Source organism: Eschrichtius robustus, chromosome X (assembly GCF_028021215.1).
Source record: "Eschrichtius robustus isolate mEscRob2 chromosome X, mEscRob2.pri, whole genome shotgun sequence".
NCBI lineage: Eukaryota > Metazoa > Chordata > Mammalia > Artiodactyla > Eschrichtiidae > Eschrichtius > Eschrichtius robustus.
Window position 1 is genome coordinate 82,630,213 of NC_090845.1, and position 22,229 is coordinate 82,652,441.

Below are 22,229 nucleotides of genomic sequence, written 5' to 3' on the forward strand. Positions count from 1 at the left end.
AAACTGTAATCAAAGTTGGCAATAGGAGGAACAATATCATTAGTAAAGATTTAAGCCAATATCCTCTTGAACCAAACCATTTTCCTAGCATTTCCCTTAAACTGGGAAGAGGATCATTCAGAGTGGAAATCTGATTTTTCAGACGCACCATAAGGGGGGGTTGCATTACAAGACTCATCAGGTATAAAAACACAACATTCACTATGTATTATAGCGTAAGCTCCCCCTTGAGAGGTGTTAGAATATTGAGGGCCATGCAATTCTGTAGGACTGCTTTTCTCATCATGGAAATTTCTGAACTGAGCAAACACATGGCTTGGTTACTATCATTTAAGGATTGCTGGGTGAATTTTGTTAAAGCCTCTATATGAGTAATGATATCTTCTATTCCAAGTGAAGGAATAAATATTGCAGCCAAATAATCATACCATTGGAAAACCGATTGAACCCAACATGCCAACATGGAAAGCAGAATGACAGCAGCTGTTTTCAAGGCTACCTGTAGGTGACATTGAGCCTAAAGGAAACCAATTGTACACCATCCTAACCAATCTGGGGAGATCCAAGGCCATAAATTTGTTCCATAAACCTATTGGGTCCTGTTAGGAGCTATCCCACCATTTTAACATCTAGTGAAAACCGTCTTTCAGACCTTGAAACATACACCCAAAGGTTATCAAACATTAGATAGGATTAATTTGGGATTTAAAAACATTGACTAATGTGGATCCGATGCCATCGTTCTGCAACTTGCAGCTTGAAGTCAGGCGGATGCTTTCGAAAGCTGTGAGAATGGCCTGATGCATTCCTTTGGACTGCCACGCTTTATGCTACTGGATGCTAAGCCACGTTGCATTCATCCATTTCCTTACTGATGGGAATTTGGAGTGTTCCCAGTTTTTCCCATCACCAACACCCTTGTGCCTGTGTTCTTGCACACTACAGGTACCAGCGTGTCTCCGGAAGAAGTACCAGGCAGCGGACTTGCTGGAACGTAGAGGAAATAGCTTTTATTTTTCCTTCCAGTTTTAAGATCTTGGGCTCAAAGCAAGGACTCTGGAGTCAGATTGATTGGTTTCAATCCTGCCCGCTGATCCCCACGAGCCGAATGACCTTGGGCCAGTGGCTGAACCTCTCAGTGCCTGTTTCCTCACCGGTAAGAGGCCAGTAATAGTTGGTGCTATAGTTCTAGGCGTGTCACGCGGATGCATTACTATTTATGCCCAGCGCTTAGAAGAGTGCCAGGCACAGAGTCCGTGCTGGCACTAAGTTGCTTTCAATGGGTTCTGCCAGATTACCTCCCAAATGGATCTCTTGCACCACCGCCACAGGGGTTTGCTCCTAACCTCTCCCACCCTCGGAATGGTTAAGCTCTTTGAAGGTTGTCAACCTAGTGTGTGAAACCCGATTCGTGGTTTTAGCTCACATCTCCAGGATCAGCGGTGGGGAGCATCTCTTGGGGTGTAACTGGCCACTGCGATTTCCTCTTCTTTGAATTTGCCGCAGAGCGGGGGAAGGGCTGAGGGAGCGAGGCCAACCCCAGTCGTCTGTCCGCCAAACCCGCCTGCCAGTAACGTTTGCTGAGCCACATTTGATGGAGCAGTTGAGACAGAGACCTTACAGAACGAAAATACGATCCCTTTGCTCTCTGGCCGACCCCTGATCACTGACTGCGGGACTCCTGTGCCCATTCTCCTGTTGGGTCGTAAGGCTTGCGGTGGAAGGGAGGCTGGCAAATGCTTTCGGCGCGTGCTAGGCGTCCAGCGCCTCCATCTTGACGTTTCATCCTCACCACCCGTGGAGCCCAGCGCCCTCACTCCCCGACCCCCTGTGTAGATGGGAGACGGAGGCTCGGAGCTGTGACTCTAACTGGAAAGGGGAGGCGGGACAGGAGGAGGCGGGCCGAGAGGCTTGACAGAGGGAGGCACTCCCACCATCCCCTTCGCCAGCCCACTGCCCGGACCGCCCACAGGCTTGGGGGCAAACCAGAGGCCCTCGACCCCATTGGTTAGGCCTCGAGGCGGCAGGCGAACAAGGCGCCCGCTGGTTGGCGGGGCCCGGACCAATGAGGAGGCCGCGGCGCGGGTGTGGGAGGCGCGCTGGAAGCCGCGCGTCGTCTCGTCTGAGGCGAGCTCGTGCGGCGCGTGAGGGGGCTGCCGCTGCCCTCTGAGCGCCGCCCGCCTCACCCGCGGTGACCGCGACCGCGACCGCGACTCGGGCCATCGACCGTCGCCCCGGTTCCGGCGCCGCCAGGGTCGCGACATGAGCTCCCCCGATGAGGCGTCTGTGTGGGTGTGGGGAACGGGTTTCGGCCCAGAGGGCGGGGAGCGGGCCGGCGTCGGCCCGGCCGGCCCCGCAGTCCCGTGGGGACCCGACCCAGGCCCCGAGCCCGGGGAGCCGCGGAGCGGCGAGGGCGGGGGCGGCTTCCCGGACCCCGAGGGCTTCCAGTCGGAGCGGGAGATGCTGGAAGCGGGAGGGCCGGTGCCGTGCGGCCCCGAAGGCCGACCTGGCTCCCCGGCTGACGACACGAGGGACCTCGTGCACCTGGACGAGGAGTCTGCGGCGGCCATCTTGCTGCAGCTGGCCGGGTGGGACGTGCTGGGCGTCCGCAGACACCCGTCCCTGGAGAGCTGCGCCGCCTTCGAAGTGTCCGCCGTGTGGGCCGGCCTCGAGGCGGGTCCCGGCGGTCGAGGAGCGCCCGACCAGAGCTGTGGGGAAGCGCCGCCGGCTCCGGCCCGCCCTCTCCACCTCGGTGGGCCCGAAGCGGGCCGGGCCTGGGGGAACCCTAAGAGAGGCCCTAAGCGTAGGTTGAACGTGGCTGCGGATCGCCAGCGGCTCCCCGAGGAAGGCCTGGCCTGGCTGCTGTCCGACCCCGAGTCCTCAGATGAGTTCAGTGAGACACAGCTGATGACGGTGAGCACTTACCCCAGAGGAGGAGGCCAGGCCGAGCCCAGCACACCCGAGGATCCCGGGGACACTCCCAGACACTCGAATTTCCAAGTCAGGGAGAATTTCCTTCACGTGCCAGGCTCTTCCCTGTCCTCGGCTCCGCGAGGACTCACTTCGGTTGTGGAAACGCAGGACGTGGGAGAGCAGGGCATCTCTTCCCCTAAGAAAATGCGGAGCGTGCTCTGGGGGAACGGGGGCAGCAGGTCCAGCTACCCGGGAGCTGCTGCTGCTGCTGCTGCTGCTGCAGGTGGCCTGCCGCGGGTCACTCCTAGGAAGAAGGGGGCCCAGGAGAAGAAATCCCTCAGGGGAGCCTCCAAACTTGCCCTGGGGACAACCTTCCCTTCCGGGGGAGAGCGAATCTCGGCAACTGCCCTGGAACCGGCCACCTTGCCCCCAATCTCTGGTATTCCGCTGCTTGGGAGATCCAAGAGGTATACCTTGGTCCCTTTGGGAACCGAACAGTCCAAGCACACCGGCGCTGGGAAGAAATCCGTGGCCAGGCGGGCAAGGGAGTCTGAGGCGGTGGCGGGAGAAGATAAGGACCCAAATAGAGACCCAGCCGCAAAGGGCCAAGTGAGTAGGCCATGCTCCTCCTCTCTCCCCACTCTTCCCCCACCCCCGCTCCAACCGCCCCCAGGACACACGTCTTCACCCATGCTGCCTCTGTCCATCCCTCAGGGGTCGTCATTGGGTGCCCCTCGGTCACTGGGTCATTAGGATGCCAGATCGGGCTCCTTTTACTAGGGACAAACATTAAGGTAGCACTTCGGGTGTGCTGGGCCCGGTTCTCCACCCTTGGCCTGTTTCCAGCCTCCTCTGCGAGACTGGGGCTGGGACGGAAGGGAGGGCTGGTAGCTGAATTGGGTCGGGGGATCCCTTAAAAGCTTCCCCGAAAAGCCTCAGTATTTAGACTCACCAGCTTCCTGAATCCTACTTCCTAGCTGTTCCCCAGACCTTCCTTGCAGGGGACCTGGGCTTTCTCAGTGCCCCACTGTTGTCCCTAGATCAGCTCTGCCTGCTGGCCTGGGGCTGACTGAGGGAGAAAGTGCTAATGAGATCAGCCTTTCAATTCCCTTCCCAATTCCCTGCCTCACCCCGGCCCCGAATCACACAACTCACTCTCTCTCTCTCTCTCTCTCTCTCTCTCTCTCTCTCTCTCTCTCTCTCTCTCTCTCTGTCGCACAGACACACACACATACACACACACACACACACACACACACACACACACACACACACAGACACACACACAGACACACATCCTTAGTCCAAATCGGTGAGAAATTCTTGTTTCAGCTGCCAGGTTACAGGCCAGGCACATCTTTTCCACGCATGCATCGTGGAAAAGCCAGCAGTGGCGACCTCAACACCAGAGGCCCCCAAGATCCAGGAAACTCAGAGCCCTTGGCCCTGAACCCAGGAGAAGTCATGCCCAGGGGGCCTGTCCCCTCAGGTGAGTGTCGTGGGTTTGATATGAGGGGAGGGGAGAGGGGTTGAGGACAGAAACCTCTGGCTCTGTCTCTGCTGGGGGCACAGCCTTGCTCCCAGGCAGCTTCTCCCACAGGAGACGGGGTGCTGGCAGGGCTGGCCTTGAGCCGCCACATCCTCTGTGTGGGGTTTGTGCGGCCGGGGTGATCGGTGGCAGTGCCCCAAACAGCTCCTCCAGGTGTAGACTTGCAGGGGAACAGCCTTTTCTGTTAAGTCCTGTTCGCCCACATTGCTCTCCCACGTGCTGGCTGTGGCTGCAGCTCTGGGAGGGTCGAATCCAGAGCCACAGTCTTTGGGGACCGCGGTGGCGAAATGGCTGCCCCCGGGGAACAGGGGAGGCAGGCCCAGAGAGAAGGTTCGGGCTGCTGGGCAGAGCAGGGGCGGCTTGTTGCCAGCGGAGGGTGGTGCTGCCTCACCTCACGTTAGACCCCGCTTGGCCCTTTCCACCTCACTGGGAGCCTGGGAAGCTGGATTGTGTGTCCTTTCCCTCTCAGGTGACCGGGAGCCACTTGACCATCCCCCAAGACCGGAAAGGCAGCAGCAGCCACTGGGAACGCCGGGCTGTCCTTGGGTAATGCTTCCTCTGGCTCCTGGAAATGCAGGCCCAAACTCGAGGGCGGGATCTGGGTCCAAGTTCAACTGACATGTGTGGGGCCCCCATCGCGTACCCCACGGAGGGAGCCCACCTCCTTTCCACTGAGGAGCCCTTGCCAGTCTAGCCACCCGGCTTTGGGATGGAGGGCCCTGGAGAGAGGAGAAGGTGGAGGAGAGAGGAGGCCAGAGTATACTGATCATTTCTCTTCCTCCTGTGTCTGCTGGCCTAGTGTCTCGTGCTACAGAGAGAAATAGACGACCTTAAGGAGCAACTTGGTATGAGGAACCAGGGACAGAGAGCGGTGTCTTAGTGCGGAACCCAGGTGGGCACCTGGGGTGGGGGTGGGCTGCAGGTGCAGTCGGCCTCGCAGGGACCAACATCCCTGTGGGGAGGAGAACCTAGCAGGCCTGGCCCTGGAGCCGGCTGTGCATGTACAGCTGGGCGTGTGTACAAGTAGCAAAGTACTGTCTGGACTGCATGCACACTTTGCCAACCAGACCAGTCCTAGGGAATCTCCTTCTGATAGGACTTTTAGAGATGCCTCGTTGATTTTTTCCTTGAACTGCTGCTTGGTGTGGCTTCTAAGGTTCTTGTTGGATTGTTTGTTTGTTTGTTTGTGTGACGAGTTCTGACTGGTTGTGGCACGGCCCACAGCATGAGAGCTGCTGGCACATTTTGTTTCCCTTTAGGAACCGGTTCCACATTCAATTTGGGTGGTGGGGAGTGATCAGGCCCAGAGCTCTTTGCATCGGGTCTGGAGGGGGTTTCAGGTTGCAGGGCTAGGCGGTTCCTCACGGGGATAGGGGGACGGGCTTCTATATCCCTCTGTCTGGAGCGCCTGCTAATGCCTGTCCCTGTTGCAGCCGCCATGCAGTACCTGGCTGACAAGTTCCAGACCCTTTGAAGTGAGTGTTACACACACCGTACCCCTTCCCACAGTCCTGGCTGTTGAGCAGGGCTGGGGGCTGGCCCTGGCTTGAGGCTCTTCCCTGACTCCGCTGTTTCACAGGTTGAGCCCAGCGTCTTCCTGCAAGAGGAGCAGCTGGTACCTTTGGGGCCCGGGAGCTGTGGCCAAGCTCGTTCCCTCCTGTTCTGCCTCAGCTAGGGCTTCCTCTCCCCCTTGTTTTGCCCCCGCCCCGCCCCAGTTTCACAGCAGTTTCCAATTAAAGTACCTCTCATATTCTGTGTTCTGTGTTCTGCCTTCTCTCTGGAGGGGTAGGGGTAGGGGTAGGGGGCCGGGGCGGGGCGCTGCTCCACGTCAGAGCCTTTTCCAGAACAGTATCTCTGGCATCCTGTGGTGGGGACTCTGGGCCAGCCTCTGCTACCATCCCTGCAGTCAAGCCAGCGGAGTGTCCCAGGTCTGGGTCCTGTGTGTGCTCTGCCAGGCCACATTGGCACGTCCTCCCTTTCCCCCGAAGGCCCTCTTCTAGTTCTCTCCAAACCCCCCCCCCCTCCTTTGGGGTCTGGCGGTTCCCATTCATCTCTGCCATTCCCCCTCCCCATCAGCAGGAACTCATGACCCCCTTCCAGAGCTCCAATCTGGAAGCTTTCACATCCTCCCTGCCCTAGCCAGCTGACCACCCTCCTCCAGCCTGGTCGTCTCTATACCCTTGAGTGGAAATTGGCCCGTCAGGTTCTATGGCAAGTGTGGTTAGTAGGTCTGTGTTCTTGCATGGTCCCCGTCAAATACTCTTCCACCCGCCCCATGACACAGATTTTCCTGGAAATGATATTTCCGTGTCCCAGCTCAATCTCCCAGACTGCCTCTTTAGGACACACGAGATTGAGTCTGAACTCCATGTTCGATTTCCCCCTCACTGGAGGTTGGGGAGCACTTCCTTCCCTCAGCCGGGACCCAGGGCTGTACCAGCCTGAGACTCAGAGGGACAGATTTGTGTTTGAGTGAGGCGAGGGTGGTTCTGCCTGACACCCTTCCCGAAAGACCGGTGTTTTACTACACAAAAGGGGGTATGATGGTAGATAGGACATTCCAGGTTGGTGACTGTGTGTCCCTGTGTGTGAATAAAAGTAATCAGGGACAATCCCCCTTGAGGGAGAAAGGTGTGATTCAGGGCGTAAAGGGAGTAGAGGCTGGTCCAGGTTCTGTAAGGCATTGAATGAGCAAAAGCAAGGGTCGGATCTGTTTTGTTCAAGGGTTGTTGTTAAATTCCCAAAACATAGGAGGGGGATGATGCAGAAGTCACCAAACCCCACGACAGGGTGTCGGGATGCTCAAAATGTTGGATTCGCTGGAGGAGGCTCTCGATCCTACTCTGTGATCCTATGATGTCTGACAACTACTGTGGGTGTGGATGGAATGAGATTGGGAAGGGTGGCTCCTCAGAGTAGCTCATCTTAGAATCAGGGGACCCATATATGAGACCACCCAACATGAGCTACCTGGGACGGGGGCAGGATGGGCGCAGTGAGGATGGGAAGTAAGGAGTGACTGCACCTGGACAATGGGGAGCACTTGGGTCCACCCTTCCCCCATATTCTCACCCTGACTCGCTTCCAGAGTTCATGGCATGAGCTCAGGTGGACAGACCACATGTGGGATGGGACAGTCACAGACCTCAGGGTCAGAAAAGAACGTTCGTGGGACTTAATCCTTCCACTCAAACCCCTCCCTGGAGAAGGTGGGCTTGACTGCTTAGTTTACAGCTTTGACCCTGAGCCTGATCCACTGGTTATTGCTTGGCGGTGTAGCACATCTCGCTGCTGTCTGCGTAACTAAGTTTGGCAGAGACCTTCCAGCTGAGGTTTCTGCTCACCGAGACGTGCAGGCAACTTGTGCCCGGGGAGAAGTCCAGCACCAGCACCAGCACCGCCTGTCGGCAGAGGGGGTCTCGGGGCTGTGGTCACCAGTGTGAGGAAATAGAGAAGCTTGTTGAAAGGGAGGTGACATGGGAGGGCGTGACCTCAACCCTTGGTGATGCATTTTCCCTGCCTCCCTTCCCTCCACTGAGCACACAATCTCTCTGTTCCGTGTTCTGACCAACTACCACAGAAAAATGTTGCTGGGAACATGTATATCACAGGCTGTGGCTTGGCCCTGAGCTCTCCAGTTCCAGAGGGAAATAGTGGCAGGTCATACATCTGGCCCCCGTGTGTAGGAGGAGGTCAGAACCCCACCCTCATTCAGTTCACCCCATTTGCCTTTCCCCTCAAGCCCCTTCTCCAGCCTGGGAGACAGTGGCGGCTGGCCTGGAGAGCCCTAGACCCCATCCTGCCTGCTTCTGCTCCCTGCCCAATTACTGGGAAGATGCCCCCTCCCCACCCCACCCGCTCCGCACCAGCACCAGCCCAACCACAGGCCAACTGCTCTCTCTGACTCTTGGGGGGAACTGATACAAACAAAGAAGGTAGGTGTAGGTGAGCTCTGGAGAGGGAGCTGGGTGTGGTGGGCAGAGTAATCATGCCCAAAGATGTCCAAATCCTAATCCCTGCTCTGGGACTCCAGAGTCCTTGCTTTGAGCCCAAGATCTTAAAACTGGAAGGAAAAATAAAAGCTATTTCCTCTACGTTCCGGCAAGTCCGCTGCCTGGTACTTCTTCCGGAGACACGCTGGTACCTGTAGTGTGCAAGAACACAGGCACAAGGGTGTTGGTGATGGGAAAAACTGGGAACACTCCAAATTCCCATCAGTAAGGAAATGGATGAATGCAACGTGGCTTAGCATCCAGTAGCATAAAGCGTGGCAGTCCAAAGGAATGCATCAGGCCATTCTCACAGCTTTCGAAAGCATCCGCCTGACTTCAAGCTGCAAGTTGCAGAACGATGGCATCGGATCCACATTAGTCAATGTTTTTAAATCCCAAATTAATCCTATCTAATGTTTGATAACCTTTGGGTGTATGTTTCAAGGTCTGAAAGACGGTTTTCACTAGATGTTAAAATGGTGGGATAGCTCCTAACAGGACCCAATAGGTTTATGGAACAAATTTATGGCCTTGGATCTCCCCAGATTGGTTAGGATGGTGTACAATTGGTTTCCTTTAGGCTCAATGTCACCTACAGGTAGCCTTGAAAACAGCTGCTGTCATTCTGCTTTCCATGTTGGCATGTTGGGTTCAATCGGTTTTCCAATGGTATGATTATTTGGCTGCAATATTTATTCCTTCACTTGGAATAGAAGATATCATTACTCATATAGAGGCTTTAACAAAATTCACCCAGCAATCCTTAAATGATAGTAACCAAGCCATGTGTTTGCTCAGTTCAGAAATTTCCATGATGAGAAAAGCAGTCCTACAGAATTGCATGGCCCTCAATATTCTAACACCTCTCAAGGGGGAGCTTACGCTATAATACATAGTGAATGTTGTGTTTTTATACCTGATGAGTCTTGTAATGCAACCCCCCCTTATGGTGCGTCTGAAAAATCAGATTTCCACTCTGAATGATCCTCTTCCCAGTTTAAGGGAAATGCTAGGAAAATGGTTTGGTTCAAGAGGATATTGGCTTAAATCTTTACTAATGATATTGTTCCTCCTATTGCCAACTTTGATTACAGTTTGTGTAACTTATAAAGTTTTAGTTTCTTGTTTTTTGCACTGTGTATCACCTGCTCCTACTAAGATAATGATATCTAAACAACTGGGAACTATTGATCACATCTATAGTTCTCTATAAAATAATGGACATGCACAATGCACATGCAAGGTAAAATTGGTGCAAGTCCTATTGGACAACTTGGAATTGACCGTTATTCCTTGCCAGACATCTTACTAGTACCACCCCCTAAAAGGAAAGAAAGAACCGGGCTATTAGGACCCAGCATCGAGGGACATGATGGACCCAAGGCAGGTAAAGAACAACCCTAACATTTAGGGACCAAATACTTGATCACCTAATGCTTTCTATTGAAAGATTAATGATCAAAAGTGGAATTAATGAAATAAAATTATTTTCAGGCAGGACAAGAAAAATTTTAAACATAAAATTCTCTCTGCCCATTTGAGCCACTACCCCCTCCCCTTTAGTGTGATTTGTGCATCACATTATACATTAACTAGATCCCCTTAAAAGATACAGGAATGCCCACACGCCAAAAAAAAAAAGAAAAAAAAAAAAAAAAAGAAAGAAAGGAAGAAAAGAAATTTCCTCCTGGAACCAGCAAGGCAACTCCTTAAGAGTAACTTTCCTTTCTCAATCCTGTAATGGGTCATTAATACCCACTACTCGCCTTGTTGGACTATGTAAACTATTAATATGCTACTTTGTCTCAAAAACTTATATAACGGTTTTACCTCCAATGGGTGGAACAGTCCTCAGAGTTTTCTGAAGATTGTCTCCTATGTTATAGTCCTCAGGTTGGCTCAAAGAAAAATGTCCATTTTTCTTAGATTGACTATTGATTAATTTTTTTGGACAACACAATGAAACCAAAAGATAACACATCACAAACCTTAGGCAGACTGACCAAGAAAAAAAAAAGAGATTCCTAAGGAATCACTAAAATCAGGACTGAAAAAGGAGACATCACCATTGAGCCTATTGAATTTTAAAAATTATAAGAAAATAGTATGAAAAAATTTATACCAACAAATTAGACACATATATGCAATGAAAAAATTTGTAGAGAGACACAAACTTCAAAACAGACTCAATAATAGACAGTCAATTAAATTAATAATTAAAAATCTTCCCACAATGATGCTCCTGTCCAGATGGCATCACTGCTGAATGCTATCAAACATTTCAGATGGAAATAATAGCAACACTCCAGAAATTCTTCCAGAAAACAGAAGAGGAATGAACACTTTCAAAATAGCTCTAGTAGGCCAATATTACTGTAGTGTGAGCCTCTGACAGTTTTTTTTTTTTTTAATTGTAATGCAAGTGCCTGACATTAAGCTTCTGATTGCTGAGGCACCACTTCAAAGACAGCTATATCAAAAAGAACAAATTGCCAGCTACACGACTAGGTAAAGAGCCAGGCCACCACACCCCTGAAGTTTCCTTTGTTTTAGAGATCTCTGATTGACTTAGATAACTGACCCTTTGGCTGCCTGTTTTTCCCTTCTTGTACTTTAATTCCCATTCTGTTTTAAATTCATCAATAAAGAGTGAATCTGAGAAACCCTAGGCCCCTCACTCTTGACCCCGATAAAAACATAACCCCAGGTCCCAGCTCTCTTTCTCCACCCACAACCTTTCTGTGTGGTCCAAGGCATGCCATGTACCCTCCAGGACTTGTGAGTAATAAACTTCCTCCTTTCAAAGTTTCCTAAAGGTTATTGCTGAGGTGCATCTTGCAATTATAATAAGAACCACAAGGGCTAGTTCAACCACAACATTGGTTCTGAAAGGGGAAATATCTGTGGGGGCTCGCCTTGGAGTCCAGGTGAGTGCCTCCAGGTATTTCTAGCTGACAGTATCACTATCGATTGGCTGAGACCAGCACAATTACCCTGATGCCCAAAACACACAAAGACATCCAAAATAAAGAAAATTGCATACCAATCTTTCTCATGAATATAGATGAAATAACCCTCAAGAAAATATTAACAAACTGAATTCAGAAACATATAAAAAGGATTATATACCATAACCAAGTGGGATTTATTCTAGAAATACAAGGTTGGTTTAACATCTAAAAATCAGTTTATGTAATACACTATTTTAAAAGAAGAAAGCACTGAAACATTATCATATTAACTGACACAGAAACAGCATGTGACAAAATTCGACCACCTTTCATGATAAAAACAATAAAAAACTAGGAATAGAAAGAAATTTCTTCAGCATGATAAAGAATATCTATGAAAAACCTACAGCTAACATCATATTTAGTAGTGAAAGACTGCATACTTTTCCCCTAAAGTCAGCAACAAAGACATGCTCACTACTTTTATTCATTATTGCACTGGAAGTTTGAGCCAGTTCAAACAGGGAAGAAGAAGACCTAAAAGTCATCCAGATAGGAAATAAAAAAGGAAATTTTTTTATTCTCAGATGACATGATTTCATATGCAGAAAATCCTAAGGAATCCACAAGAATGGTTCTAATGGTAGAACTAATAAGGAAGTTCAACAGATCACAGAATACAAGATTAATACATAAAACAAATTTTATTGCTATATACATGTAGCAAATAATCCAAAAATGAAATTAAGGAACACTTAATTCTAGTTACAATAGCATCAAAAAGAATAAAATGCTTAGGCATATATTTAACAAACCAAATGTAATACTTATGCACTGAGAAACACAAATTGATGTTTGTTGAGAGAAATTCAAGATGATCTAAATAAATGGAAAGGCATTGCATGTTCATGGTTGTAAGACTCACTATTTATATGGTAATTCTCCCCAAATTGATATATAGGTTCAATTCAATCTCTATCGAAATTTCAGCAGGCTTTCTTTGTAAAAATTCACAGGCTGATCCAAAAATTCATATGGAAATGAAAAACAAAACAAAACAAAACAAAACAGAATATCCAAAACTACTTTGAAAAAGAACAAACCTGGAAGACGTCCACTTTCTGATTTCAAAACTATAAACTATTACTATAATACTACTATAGTATACTATACTACTATAGTATTAGTAGTATTATAGTAATAGTTTACTATAATAGTAAACTACTTCCTATAAAAATACAGATAATCAAGTTAGTGTAGTACTGGCATAGAGATAGATCAATGGAACAGAATTGAGAGTTCAGAAATAACGAACTCTCCTTATATTTATGGTCAATGATTTTCAATTCAATGGGGAAAGGATAGTCTTTTCAACACGTGGTGCTGGTACAACTGGATATCATGCAAAAATACGAACTTAGAACCTTACTTCACAGCACACACAAAACTTAATGCAAAACGGATCAGAGACTTAAAAGTAAAACCTACAACTATAAATCTGTTAAAAGAAACCCTAGGAGAAAAATCTTTGTAAACATGAGTTAGGCAATGATTTCTTAGATATAACACCAAAAGCATGATCCATAAAAGAAAAACTTGATAAATTGGACTTCATCAAAATTTAAAACATTTATGCTTCAGAAGGCACTATTCAGAAAATGAAAAGACAAGGTACAGACTGGGAGAAAATATTTGAAAGTCACAGATCTAACAAAGAACTTGTATCCAGAATAAAGAATAAGAATAATAAATAAATAAGAAAATGACCCCATTAAAAAATTGGGTAAAAGATTTGTATAGACATTTCACCAAAGAAGGTACAGAAGTGGTTAATAAGCATATGAAAGGATGTTCAGAACCACTGGTCAGTAGGGAAATATAAATCAAAACCATAATGAGATACCATGTTGCAAAAACAATAGGATGGCTATAATCCAAAATACAGATAATAACAAATATTTGGATTTGGAGAAATTTGAATCCTCATACACTTCTGGTGATAATGTAAAATAGTTGAATCTCTTTGGAAAATATTCTGGTATTTTCTTAAAAAGTTAAACATAGAGTTACCATATGATCCAGAATGTCCATTCCTAGGGATCTACCTAAGAGAACTGAAAACATATGTTCACAAAAAAACTCATGAACTCAAGATGTATATGAATATTCGTAACAGCATTTAGTTTGGGAATATTATCCATAATATTCCCAAACTAAACATAACCCAAATGCCCATAAACATAAACTGAAGAATGTATAAATAAAATGTGGTATAGCCATACCATGGAATATTATTTGGCAATAAAAATAACTGAAGTACTGATACATGCTACAACATGAGCGAACCTCAAAAACATTATACTAAGTGAAAGAAGCCAGACAAAACGTACTATATATTGCGTGATTCCATTTATACAAAATTTCCTAACTAGGCAAATCATAGAGACAGAAAGTAGTTTATTACTTGCCTATAGGGCTGGGGTGGGTTGGGGGGTAGGGGGTGATGGCTAAGGGATACAGGGCATCTTCTTGGGCTAACAAAAATATCCTAAAATTGATTGTGATAGATGCACAACTGGGAATATATGAAAAGCCACTGAATAAGGCATTTTGTTTTTTAATTTATTTTTATTGCAAAAACACATAATATGAAACCGACCTTATCAACAAATTTTTTAGTGTACAATGTTGTCAACTATATGAACATTGTAGTAATCAGATCTCCAGAATTCTTCATCTTGCATGACTGCAAATCTATACTCATTGAACAACAACTCCCCATTTCCCCCTCCCCCAAGCCCTGGGCAACCAGGATTCTACTTCCTGCTTCTAAGAGTTTGACTACTTTAGATACCGCATATAAGTGGAAACATGCAGTATTTGTCCTTTGTGAGTGGCTTACTTCACTTAGTATAATATCCTCAAAGTTCATCCATACTACAGCATATAGCAAGATTTCCTTCTTTTTAAAGGCTGAATAATATTCTGTTATATGTATACATTATATATACTACCTTTTATCCATTCACCTGTTGATAGATATTTAGGTTGTTTTCATCTCTTGGCTATTGTGAATAATGGTGCAATGAACATGGGAGTGCAATAATCTATGCAAGACCCTGATTTCAATTAGTTTGTAATGTAAATGTAAATATACGGAAGTGGGAATGCTGGATCATATGGGAGTTCTATTTTTATTTTTTTAGGAACTTCCATACTGTTTTCCATGGTGGGTGCACCATTTTACACTCCCCCCAGCAATGCACAAGGGATTCATTTTCTTCACTTCCTTGCCAACACTTGCTATTTTAAGTTTTTGTTTTTTGTTTTTTTTTTTTTAATACTGGCCATCTTAACAGTTTTGAGGTGATAACTCATTGTGGTTTTGAATTGCATTTCTCTGATGACTAGTGATGTTGAGCATTTTTCATATACCTGTAGGCCATTTATGTGTCTTCTTTGGAGAAATATCTAATCAATTCCTTTGCCCATTTTTAAATTGTGTTGTCTGTTTCTTTGTTTTTGAAAGCATAAGCCACAGACTGGGAAACAATATTTGCAAAGCACGCATGGTAAAGAACTTGTATCCGAAAGAGATAAAGAACATTCGATATTCAGTAATAAGAAATCAAACAACCCAATAAATAATGAGCAAAAAAGAAATCGAACTGACGTTGTGCTTACTGGATGGCCAGTAAGCTATTGAGAAGATGTTTGACCTCATTAGTCATTAGGGAAATAACTAAAGCCACAATGAAATACCACAACATAGCTATAAGCATGGCTGAAATAAAAACAAAATACAGACAATACCAAGTGCTAGAGAGACTGAGGAACAGCTAGAACTCCCCTGCATTGTTGGTGAGAATGCAAAAAATGGTACAGACGCTCTGGAAACAGTTAAAAATACACTAACGATTCAATCCAGCAAGTTAACTCCTAGATATTTACCCAAGAGAAATGAAAACTTACATTCGCAAAAAATCTGTATGCAAATGTTTATAGCAGTTTTCTTAGATGCTTGGGTGACTGCACACTGGCGCTGGACACAGACATGTCTAGGACTACTGGCCACAGGTTCTGAGCTGACATTGATCCCGGAAGCCCAAAGTGTCATGATGGGGCCCTGTTAGAGTGGGGCTTATGAGGTTCTGGCAGTAAAAGGAGTTGGGGATAGATATCAGTTCACGGTGAGCTGACTGGGTCCCTGGACCAACATAGGGGTCATTTCTCCAGTCCCCAAGCTGATAATTCTAAGTGATACACTTGGCAGTTGGAGCAATGACCTGCACATTGGGTCATTGGTCTGTGGAGTAAGAGCTATCACCTTGGGAAGGCCAAGAGGAACCTCTGACACTGGCTCCCACCCCAGGCCAAGAGAGTAAGTCAAAACCAGTATTGGATCCTGGTGAGTGTAGGGGGGTAGAGCAGAGATTAGTGACATCATTGGAGACGTATGGGATGCAGGGGAAGAGCAGGTAGGAGAGCCACAGGGACGAAGAGAGTGGAGAAGGTGAGAAGAAGTTCTGGGAGTCTCTCTATGGGGGAGGGAGGAAGGGAGTGGAAATGGTGAGAGGGAAGACGGAGGCTTCCACTGGATCCACTGGTAATGTTTCATAGGATGCTGGTGGATGCAGGGGATTTTGCTATATCCTTCCTTATTCATTTTAACATATTTGAAATAGCACACCATGACTTAAAAAGTCACCGGGAGAAGTGGAAGAGGGCGGTATCCACAAACAGGCAGGCACCATCGGGGGCAGGCTCGAGGAGGAGGATTGCAGATTTACAGTGCACCCAATCTCCCCTGCTCTGTAACTTCTCCAGCATGGCCAGCTTCTCAGGTGCAGACCCAGAAAACTGGGCCTTTGAGTTCCACAGACAAGAGGGGTTCAGACATCCCAGGACTCTCCAGGAGGTCAGCCAGAGCAGGATGCAGGAGAGAGAGGTGACTGAAGGCAGAGGAGAATGAAAGGGAAAGAGCAGAAGGAAGGTATGGGAGGAATGGAGGGGTGTCAGAGTAGGAGTTGGGTGGCAGACAAGGGAAATTCTAACATCCATGGGCCATATAGAAACCAAGAGAGGGACCACTCCCCAGACATCAGTACTGCTCAGCTCAGGGAAGCTGAGAACTGACAGTTCCAAGAAAAATTGAGAGACACCTGGCTATCCACACCCACCGCCATCACAACTGGTAGGCCTTGGTTGTGCGTCCTTCAAAACTTTAAAACATACTTGTACATATACTTGAATGAATTCTCATATATTACATAGGGTTGACTGGTGTGTGTGTGTGTGCCCACGCACGCAAGTGCTTTAATTTACAAATGTGAATCCAAAGCCATCGTTCTGCAACTTACAGTTTGAAGTCAGGCGGATGCTTTCGAAAGCTGTGAGAATGGCCTGATGCATTCCTTTGGACTGCCACGCTTTATGCTACTGGATGCTAAGCCACGTTGCATTCATCCATTTCCTTACTGATGGGAATTTGGAGTGTTCCCAGTTTTTCCCATCACCAACACCCTTGTGCCTGTGTTCTTGCACACTACAGGTACCAGCGTGTCTCCGGAAGAAGTACCAGGCAGCGGACTTGCTGGAACATAGAGGAAATAGCTTTTATTTTTCCTTCCAGTTTTAAGATCTTGGGCTCAAAGCAAGGACTCTGGAGTCAGATTGATTGGTTTCAATCCTGCCCGCTGATCCCCACGAGCCGAATGACCTTGGGCCAGTGGCTGAACCTCTCAGTGCCTGTTTCCTCACCGGTAAGAGGCCAGTAATAGTTGGTGCTATAGTTCTAGGCGTGTCACGCGGATGCATTACTATTTATGCCCAGCGCTTAGAAGAGTGCCAGGCACAGAGTCCGTGCTGGCACTAAGTTGCTTTCAATGGGTTCTGCCAGATTACCTCCCAAATGGATCTCTTGCACCACCGCCACAGGGGTTTGCTCCTAACCTCTCCCACCCTCGGAATGGTTAAGCTCTTTGAAGGTTGTCAACCTAGTGTGTGAAACCCGATTCGTGGTTTTAGCTCACATCTCCAGGATCAGCGGTGGGGAGCATCTCTTGGGGTGTAACTGGCCACTGCGATTTCCTCTTCTTTGAATTTGCCGCAGAGCGGGGGAAGGGCTGAGGGAGCGAGGCCAACCCCAGTCGTCTGTCCGCCAAACCCGCCTGCCAGTAACGTTTGCTGAGCCACATTTGATGGAGCAGTTGAGACAGAGACCTTACAGAACGAAAATACGATCCCTTTGCTCTCTGGCCGACCCCTGATCACTGACTGCGGGACTCCTGTGCCCATTCTCCTGTTGGGTCGTAAGGCTTGCGGTGGAAGGGAGGCTGGCAAATGCTTTCGGCGCATGCTAGGCGTCCAGCGCCTCCATCTTGACGTTTCATCCTCACCACCCGTGGAGCCCAGCGCCCTCACTCCCCGACCCCCTGTGTAGATGGGAGACGGAGGCTCGGAGCTGTGACTCTAACTGGAAAGGGGAGGCGGGACAGGAGGAGGCGGGCCGAGAGGCTTGACAGAGGGAGGCACTCCCACCATCCCCTTCGCCAGCCCACTGCCCGGACCGCCCACAGGCTTGGGGGCAAACCAGAGGCCCTCGACCCCATTGGTTAGGCCTCGAGGCGGCAGGCGAACAAGGCGCCCGCTGGTTGGCGGGGCCCGGACCAATGAGGAGGCCGCGGCGCGGGTGTGGGAGGCGCGCTGGAAGCCGCGCGTCGTCTCGTCTGAGGCGAGCTCGTGCGGCGCGTGAGGGGGCTGCCGCTGCCCTCTGAGCGCCGCCCGCCTCACCCGCGGTGACCGCGACCGCGACCGCGACTCGGGCCATCGACCGTCGCCCCGGTTCCGGCGCCGCCAGGGTCGCGACATGAGCTCCCCCGATGAGGCGTCTGTGTGGGTGTGGGGAACGGGTTTCGGCCCAGAGGGCGGGGAGCGGGCCGGCGTCGGCCCGGCCGGCCCCGCAGTCCCGTGGGGACCCGACCCAGGCCCCGAGCCCGGGGAGCCGCGGAGCGGCGAGGGCGGGGGCGGCTTCCCGGACCCCGAGGGCTTCCAGTCGGAGCGGGAGATGCTGGAAGCGGGAGGGCCGGTGCCGTGCGGCCCCGAAGGCCGACCTGGCTCCCCGGCTGACGACACGAGGGACCTCGTGCACCTGGACGAGGAGTCTGCGGCGGCCATCTTGCTGCAGCTGGCCGGGTGGGACGTGCTGGGCGTCCGCAGACACCCGTCCCTGGAGAGCTGCGCCGCCTTCGAAGTGTCCGCCGTGTGGGCCGGCCTCGAGGCGGGTCCCGGCGGTCGAGGAGCGCCCGACCAGAGCTGTGGGGAAGCGCCGCCGGCTCCGGCCCGCCCTCTCCACCTCGGTGGGCCCGAAGCGGGCCGGGCCTGGGGGAACCCTAAGAGAGGCCCTAAGCGTAGGTTGAACGTGGCTGCGGATCGCCAGCGGCTCCCCGAGGAAGGCCTGGCCTGGCTGCTGTCCGACCCCGAGTCCTCAGATGAGTTCAGTGAGACACAGCTGATGACGGTGAGCACTTACCCCAGAGGAGGAGGCCAGGCCGAGCCCAGCACACCCGAGGATCCCGGGGACACTCCCAGACACTCGAATTTCCAAGTCAGGGAGAATTTCCTTCACGTGCCAGGCTCTTCCCTGTCCTCGGCTCCGCGAGGACTCACTTCGGTTGTGGAAACGCAGGACGTGGGAGAGCAGGGCATCTCTTCCCCTAAGAAAATGCGGAGCGTGCTCTGGGGGAACGGGGGCAGCAGGTCCAGCTACCCGGGAGCTGCTGCTGCTGCTGCTGCTGCTGCAGGTGGCCTGCCGCGGGTCACTCCTAGGAAGAAGGGGGCCCAGGAGAAGAAATCCCTCAGGGGAGCCTCCAAACTTGCCCTGGGGACAACCTTCCCTTCCGGGGGAGAGCGAATCTCGGCAACTGCCCTGGAACCGGCCACCTTGCCCCCAATCTCTGGTATTCCGCTGCTTGGGAGAGCCAAGAGGTATACCTTGGTCCCTTTGGGAACCGAACAGTCCAAGCACACCGGCGCTGGGAAGAAATCCGTGGCCAGGCGGGCAAGGGAGTCTGAGGCGGTGGCGGGAGAAGATAAGGACCCAAATAGAGACCCAGCCGCAAAGGGCCAAGTGAGTAGGCCATGCTCCTCCTCTCTCCCCACTCTTCCCCCACCCCCGCTCCAACCGCCCCCAGGACACACGTCTTCACCCATGCTGCCTCTGTCCATCCCTCAGGGGTCGTCATTGGGTGCCCCTCGGTCACTGGGTCATTAGGATGCCAGATCGGGCTCCTTTTACTAGGGACAAACATTAAGGTAGCACTTCGGGTGTGCTGGGCCCGGTTCTCCACCCTTGGCCTGTTTCCAGCCTCCTCTGCGAGACTGGGGCTGGGACGGAAGGGAGGGCTGGTAGCTGAATTGGGTCGGGGGATCCCTTAAAAGCTTCCCCGGAAAGCCTCAGTATTTAGACTCACCAGCTTCCTGAATCCTACTTCCTAGCTGTTCCCCAGACCTTCCTTGCAGGGGACCTGGGCTTTCTCAGTGCCCCACTGTTGTCCCTAGATCAGCTCTGCCTGCTGGCCTGGGGCTGACTGAGGGAGAAAGTGCTAATGAGATCAGCCTTTCAATTCCCTTCCCAATTCCCTGCCTCACCCTGGCCCCGAATCACACAACTCACTCTCTCTCTCTCTCTCTCTCTCTCTCTCTCTCTCTCTCTCTCTCTCTCTCTCTCTCTCTGTCTCACAGACACACACACATACACACACACACACACACACACACACACACACATATACACATACACACAGACACACATCCTTAGTCCAAATCGGTGAGAAATTCTTGTTTCAGCTGCCAGGTTACAGGCCAGGCACATCTTTTCCACGCATGCATCGTGGAAAAGCCAGCAGTGGCGACCTCAACACCAGAGGCCCCCAAGATCCAGGAAACTCAGAGCCCTTGGCCCTGAACCCAGGAGAAGTCATGCCCAGGGGGCCTGTCCCCTCAGGTGAGTGTCGTGGGTTTGATATGAGGGGAGGGGAGAGGGGTTGAGGACAGAAACCTCTGGCTCTGTCTCTGCTGGGGGCACAGCCTTGCTCCCAGGCAGCTTCTCCCACAGGAGACGGGGTGCTGGCAGGGCTGGCCTTGAGCCGCCACATCCTCTGTGTGGGGTTTGTGCGGCCGGGGTGATCGGTGGCAGTGCCCCAAACAGCTCCTCCAGGTGTAGACTTGCAGGGGAACAGCCTTTTCTGTTAAGTCCTGTTCGCCCACATTGCTCTCCCACGTGCTGGCTGTGGCTGCAGCTCTGGGAGGGTCGAATCCAGAGCCACAGTCTTTGGGGACCGCGGTGGCGAAATGGCTGCCCCCGGGGAACAGGGGAGGCAGGCCCAGAGAGAAGGTTCGGGCTGCTGGGCAGAGCAGGGGCGGCTTGTTGCCAGCGGAGGGTGGTGCTGCCTCACCTCACGTTAGACCCCGCTTGGCCCTTTCCACCTCACTGGGAGCCTGGGAAGCTGGATTGTGTGTCCTTTCCCTCTCAGGTGACCGGGAGCCACTTGACCATCCCCCAAGACCGGAAAGGCAGCAGCAGCCACTGGGAACGCCGGGCTGTCCTTGGGTAATGCTTCCTCTGGCTCCTGGAAATGCAGGCCCAAACTCGAGGGCGGGATCTGGGTCCAAGTTCAACTGACATGTGTGGGGCCCCCATCGCGTACCCCACGGAGGGAGCCCACCTCCTTTCCACTGAGGAGCCCTTGCCAGTCTAGCCACCCGGCTTTGGGATGGAGGGCCCTGGAGAGAGGAGAAGGTGGAGGAGAGAGGAGGCCAGAGTATACTGATCATTTCTCTTCCTCCTGTGTCTGCTGGCCTAGTGTCTCGTGCTACAGAGAGAAATAGACGACCTTAAGGAGCAACTTGGTATGAGGAACCAGGGACAGAGAGCGGTGTCTTAGTGCGGAACCCAGGTGGGCACCTGGGGTGGGGGTGGGCTGCAGGTGCAGTCGGCCTCGCAGGGACCAACATCCCTGTGGGGAGGAGAACCTAGCAGGCCTGGCCCTGGAGCCGGCTGTGCATGTACAGCTGGGCGTGTGTACAAGTAGCAAAGTACTGTCTGGACTGCATGCACACTTTGCCAACCAGACCAGTCCTAGGGAATCTCCTTCTGATAGGACTTTTAGAGATGCCTCGTTGATTTTTTCCTTGAACTGCTGCTTGGTGTGGCTTCTAAGGTTCTTGTTGGATTGTTTGTTTGTTTGTTTGTGTGACGAGTTCTGACTGGTTGTGGCACGGCCCACAGCATGAGAGCTGCTGGCACATTTTGTTTCCCTTTAGGAACCGGTTCCACATTCAATTTGGGTGGTGGGGAGTGATCAGGCCCAGAGCTCTTTGCATCGGGTCTGGAGGGGGTTTCAGGTTGCAGGGCTAGGCGGTTCCTCACGGGGATAGGGGGACGGGCTTCTATATCCCTCTGTCTGGAGCGCCTGCTAATGCCTGTCCCTGTTGCAGCCGCCATGCAGTACCTGGCTGACAAGTTCCAGACCCTTTGAAGTGAGTGTTACACACACCGTACCCCTTCCCACAGTCCTGGCTGTTGAGCAGGGCTGGGGGCTGGCCCTGGCTTGAGGCTCTTCCCTGACTCCGCTGTTTCACAGGTTGAGCCCAGCGTCTTCCTGCAAGAGGAGCAGCTGGTACCTTTGGGGCCCGGGAGCTGTGGCCAAGCTCGTTCCCTCCTGTTCTGCCTCAGCTAGGGCTTCCTCTCCCCCTTGTTTTGCCCCCGCCCCGCCCCAGTTTCACAGCAGTTTCCAATTAAAGTACCTCTCATATTCTGTGTTC

General features: G+C 50.9%; 2 protein-coding genes across 2 annotated transcripts; both read left to right on the forward strand.

The window, feature by feature from the left end:
* Positions 1–2,262: 2,262 nt before the first annotated feature.
* On the forward strand, positions 2,263–5,936 carry LOC137756795 (uncharacterized protein CXorf49 homolog). Its single transcript, XM_068533324.1, has 5 exons — positions 2,263–3,522; positions 4,246–4,402; positions 4,932–5,008; positions 5,262–5,307; positions 5,896–5,936. The coding sequence occupies exons 1-5, from the start codon at positions 2,263–2,265 to the stop codon at positions 5,934–5,936; spliced, it is 1,581 nt and encodes a 526-aa protein (XP_068389425.1).
* A 12,337-nt stretch (positions 5,937–18,273) lies between these two features.
* Positions 18,274–21,943, forward strand: LOC137756843 (uncharacterized protein CXorf49 homolog). Its single transcript, XM_068533376.1, has 5 exons — positions 18,274–19,533; positions 20,253–20,409; positions 20,939–21,015; positions 21,269–21,314; positions 21,903–21,943. Exons 1-5 carry the CDS (start codon positions 18,274–18,276, stop codon positions 21,941–21,943), a joined length of 1,581 nt encoding a protein of 526 aa, XP_068389477.1.
* The last annotated feature ends 286 nt before the right edge of the window (positions 21,944–22,229 follow it).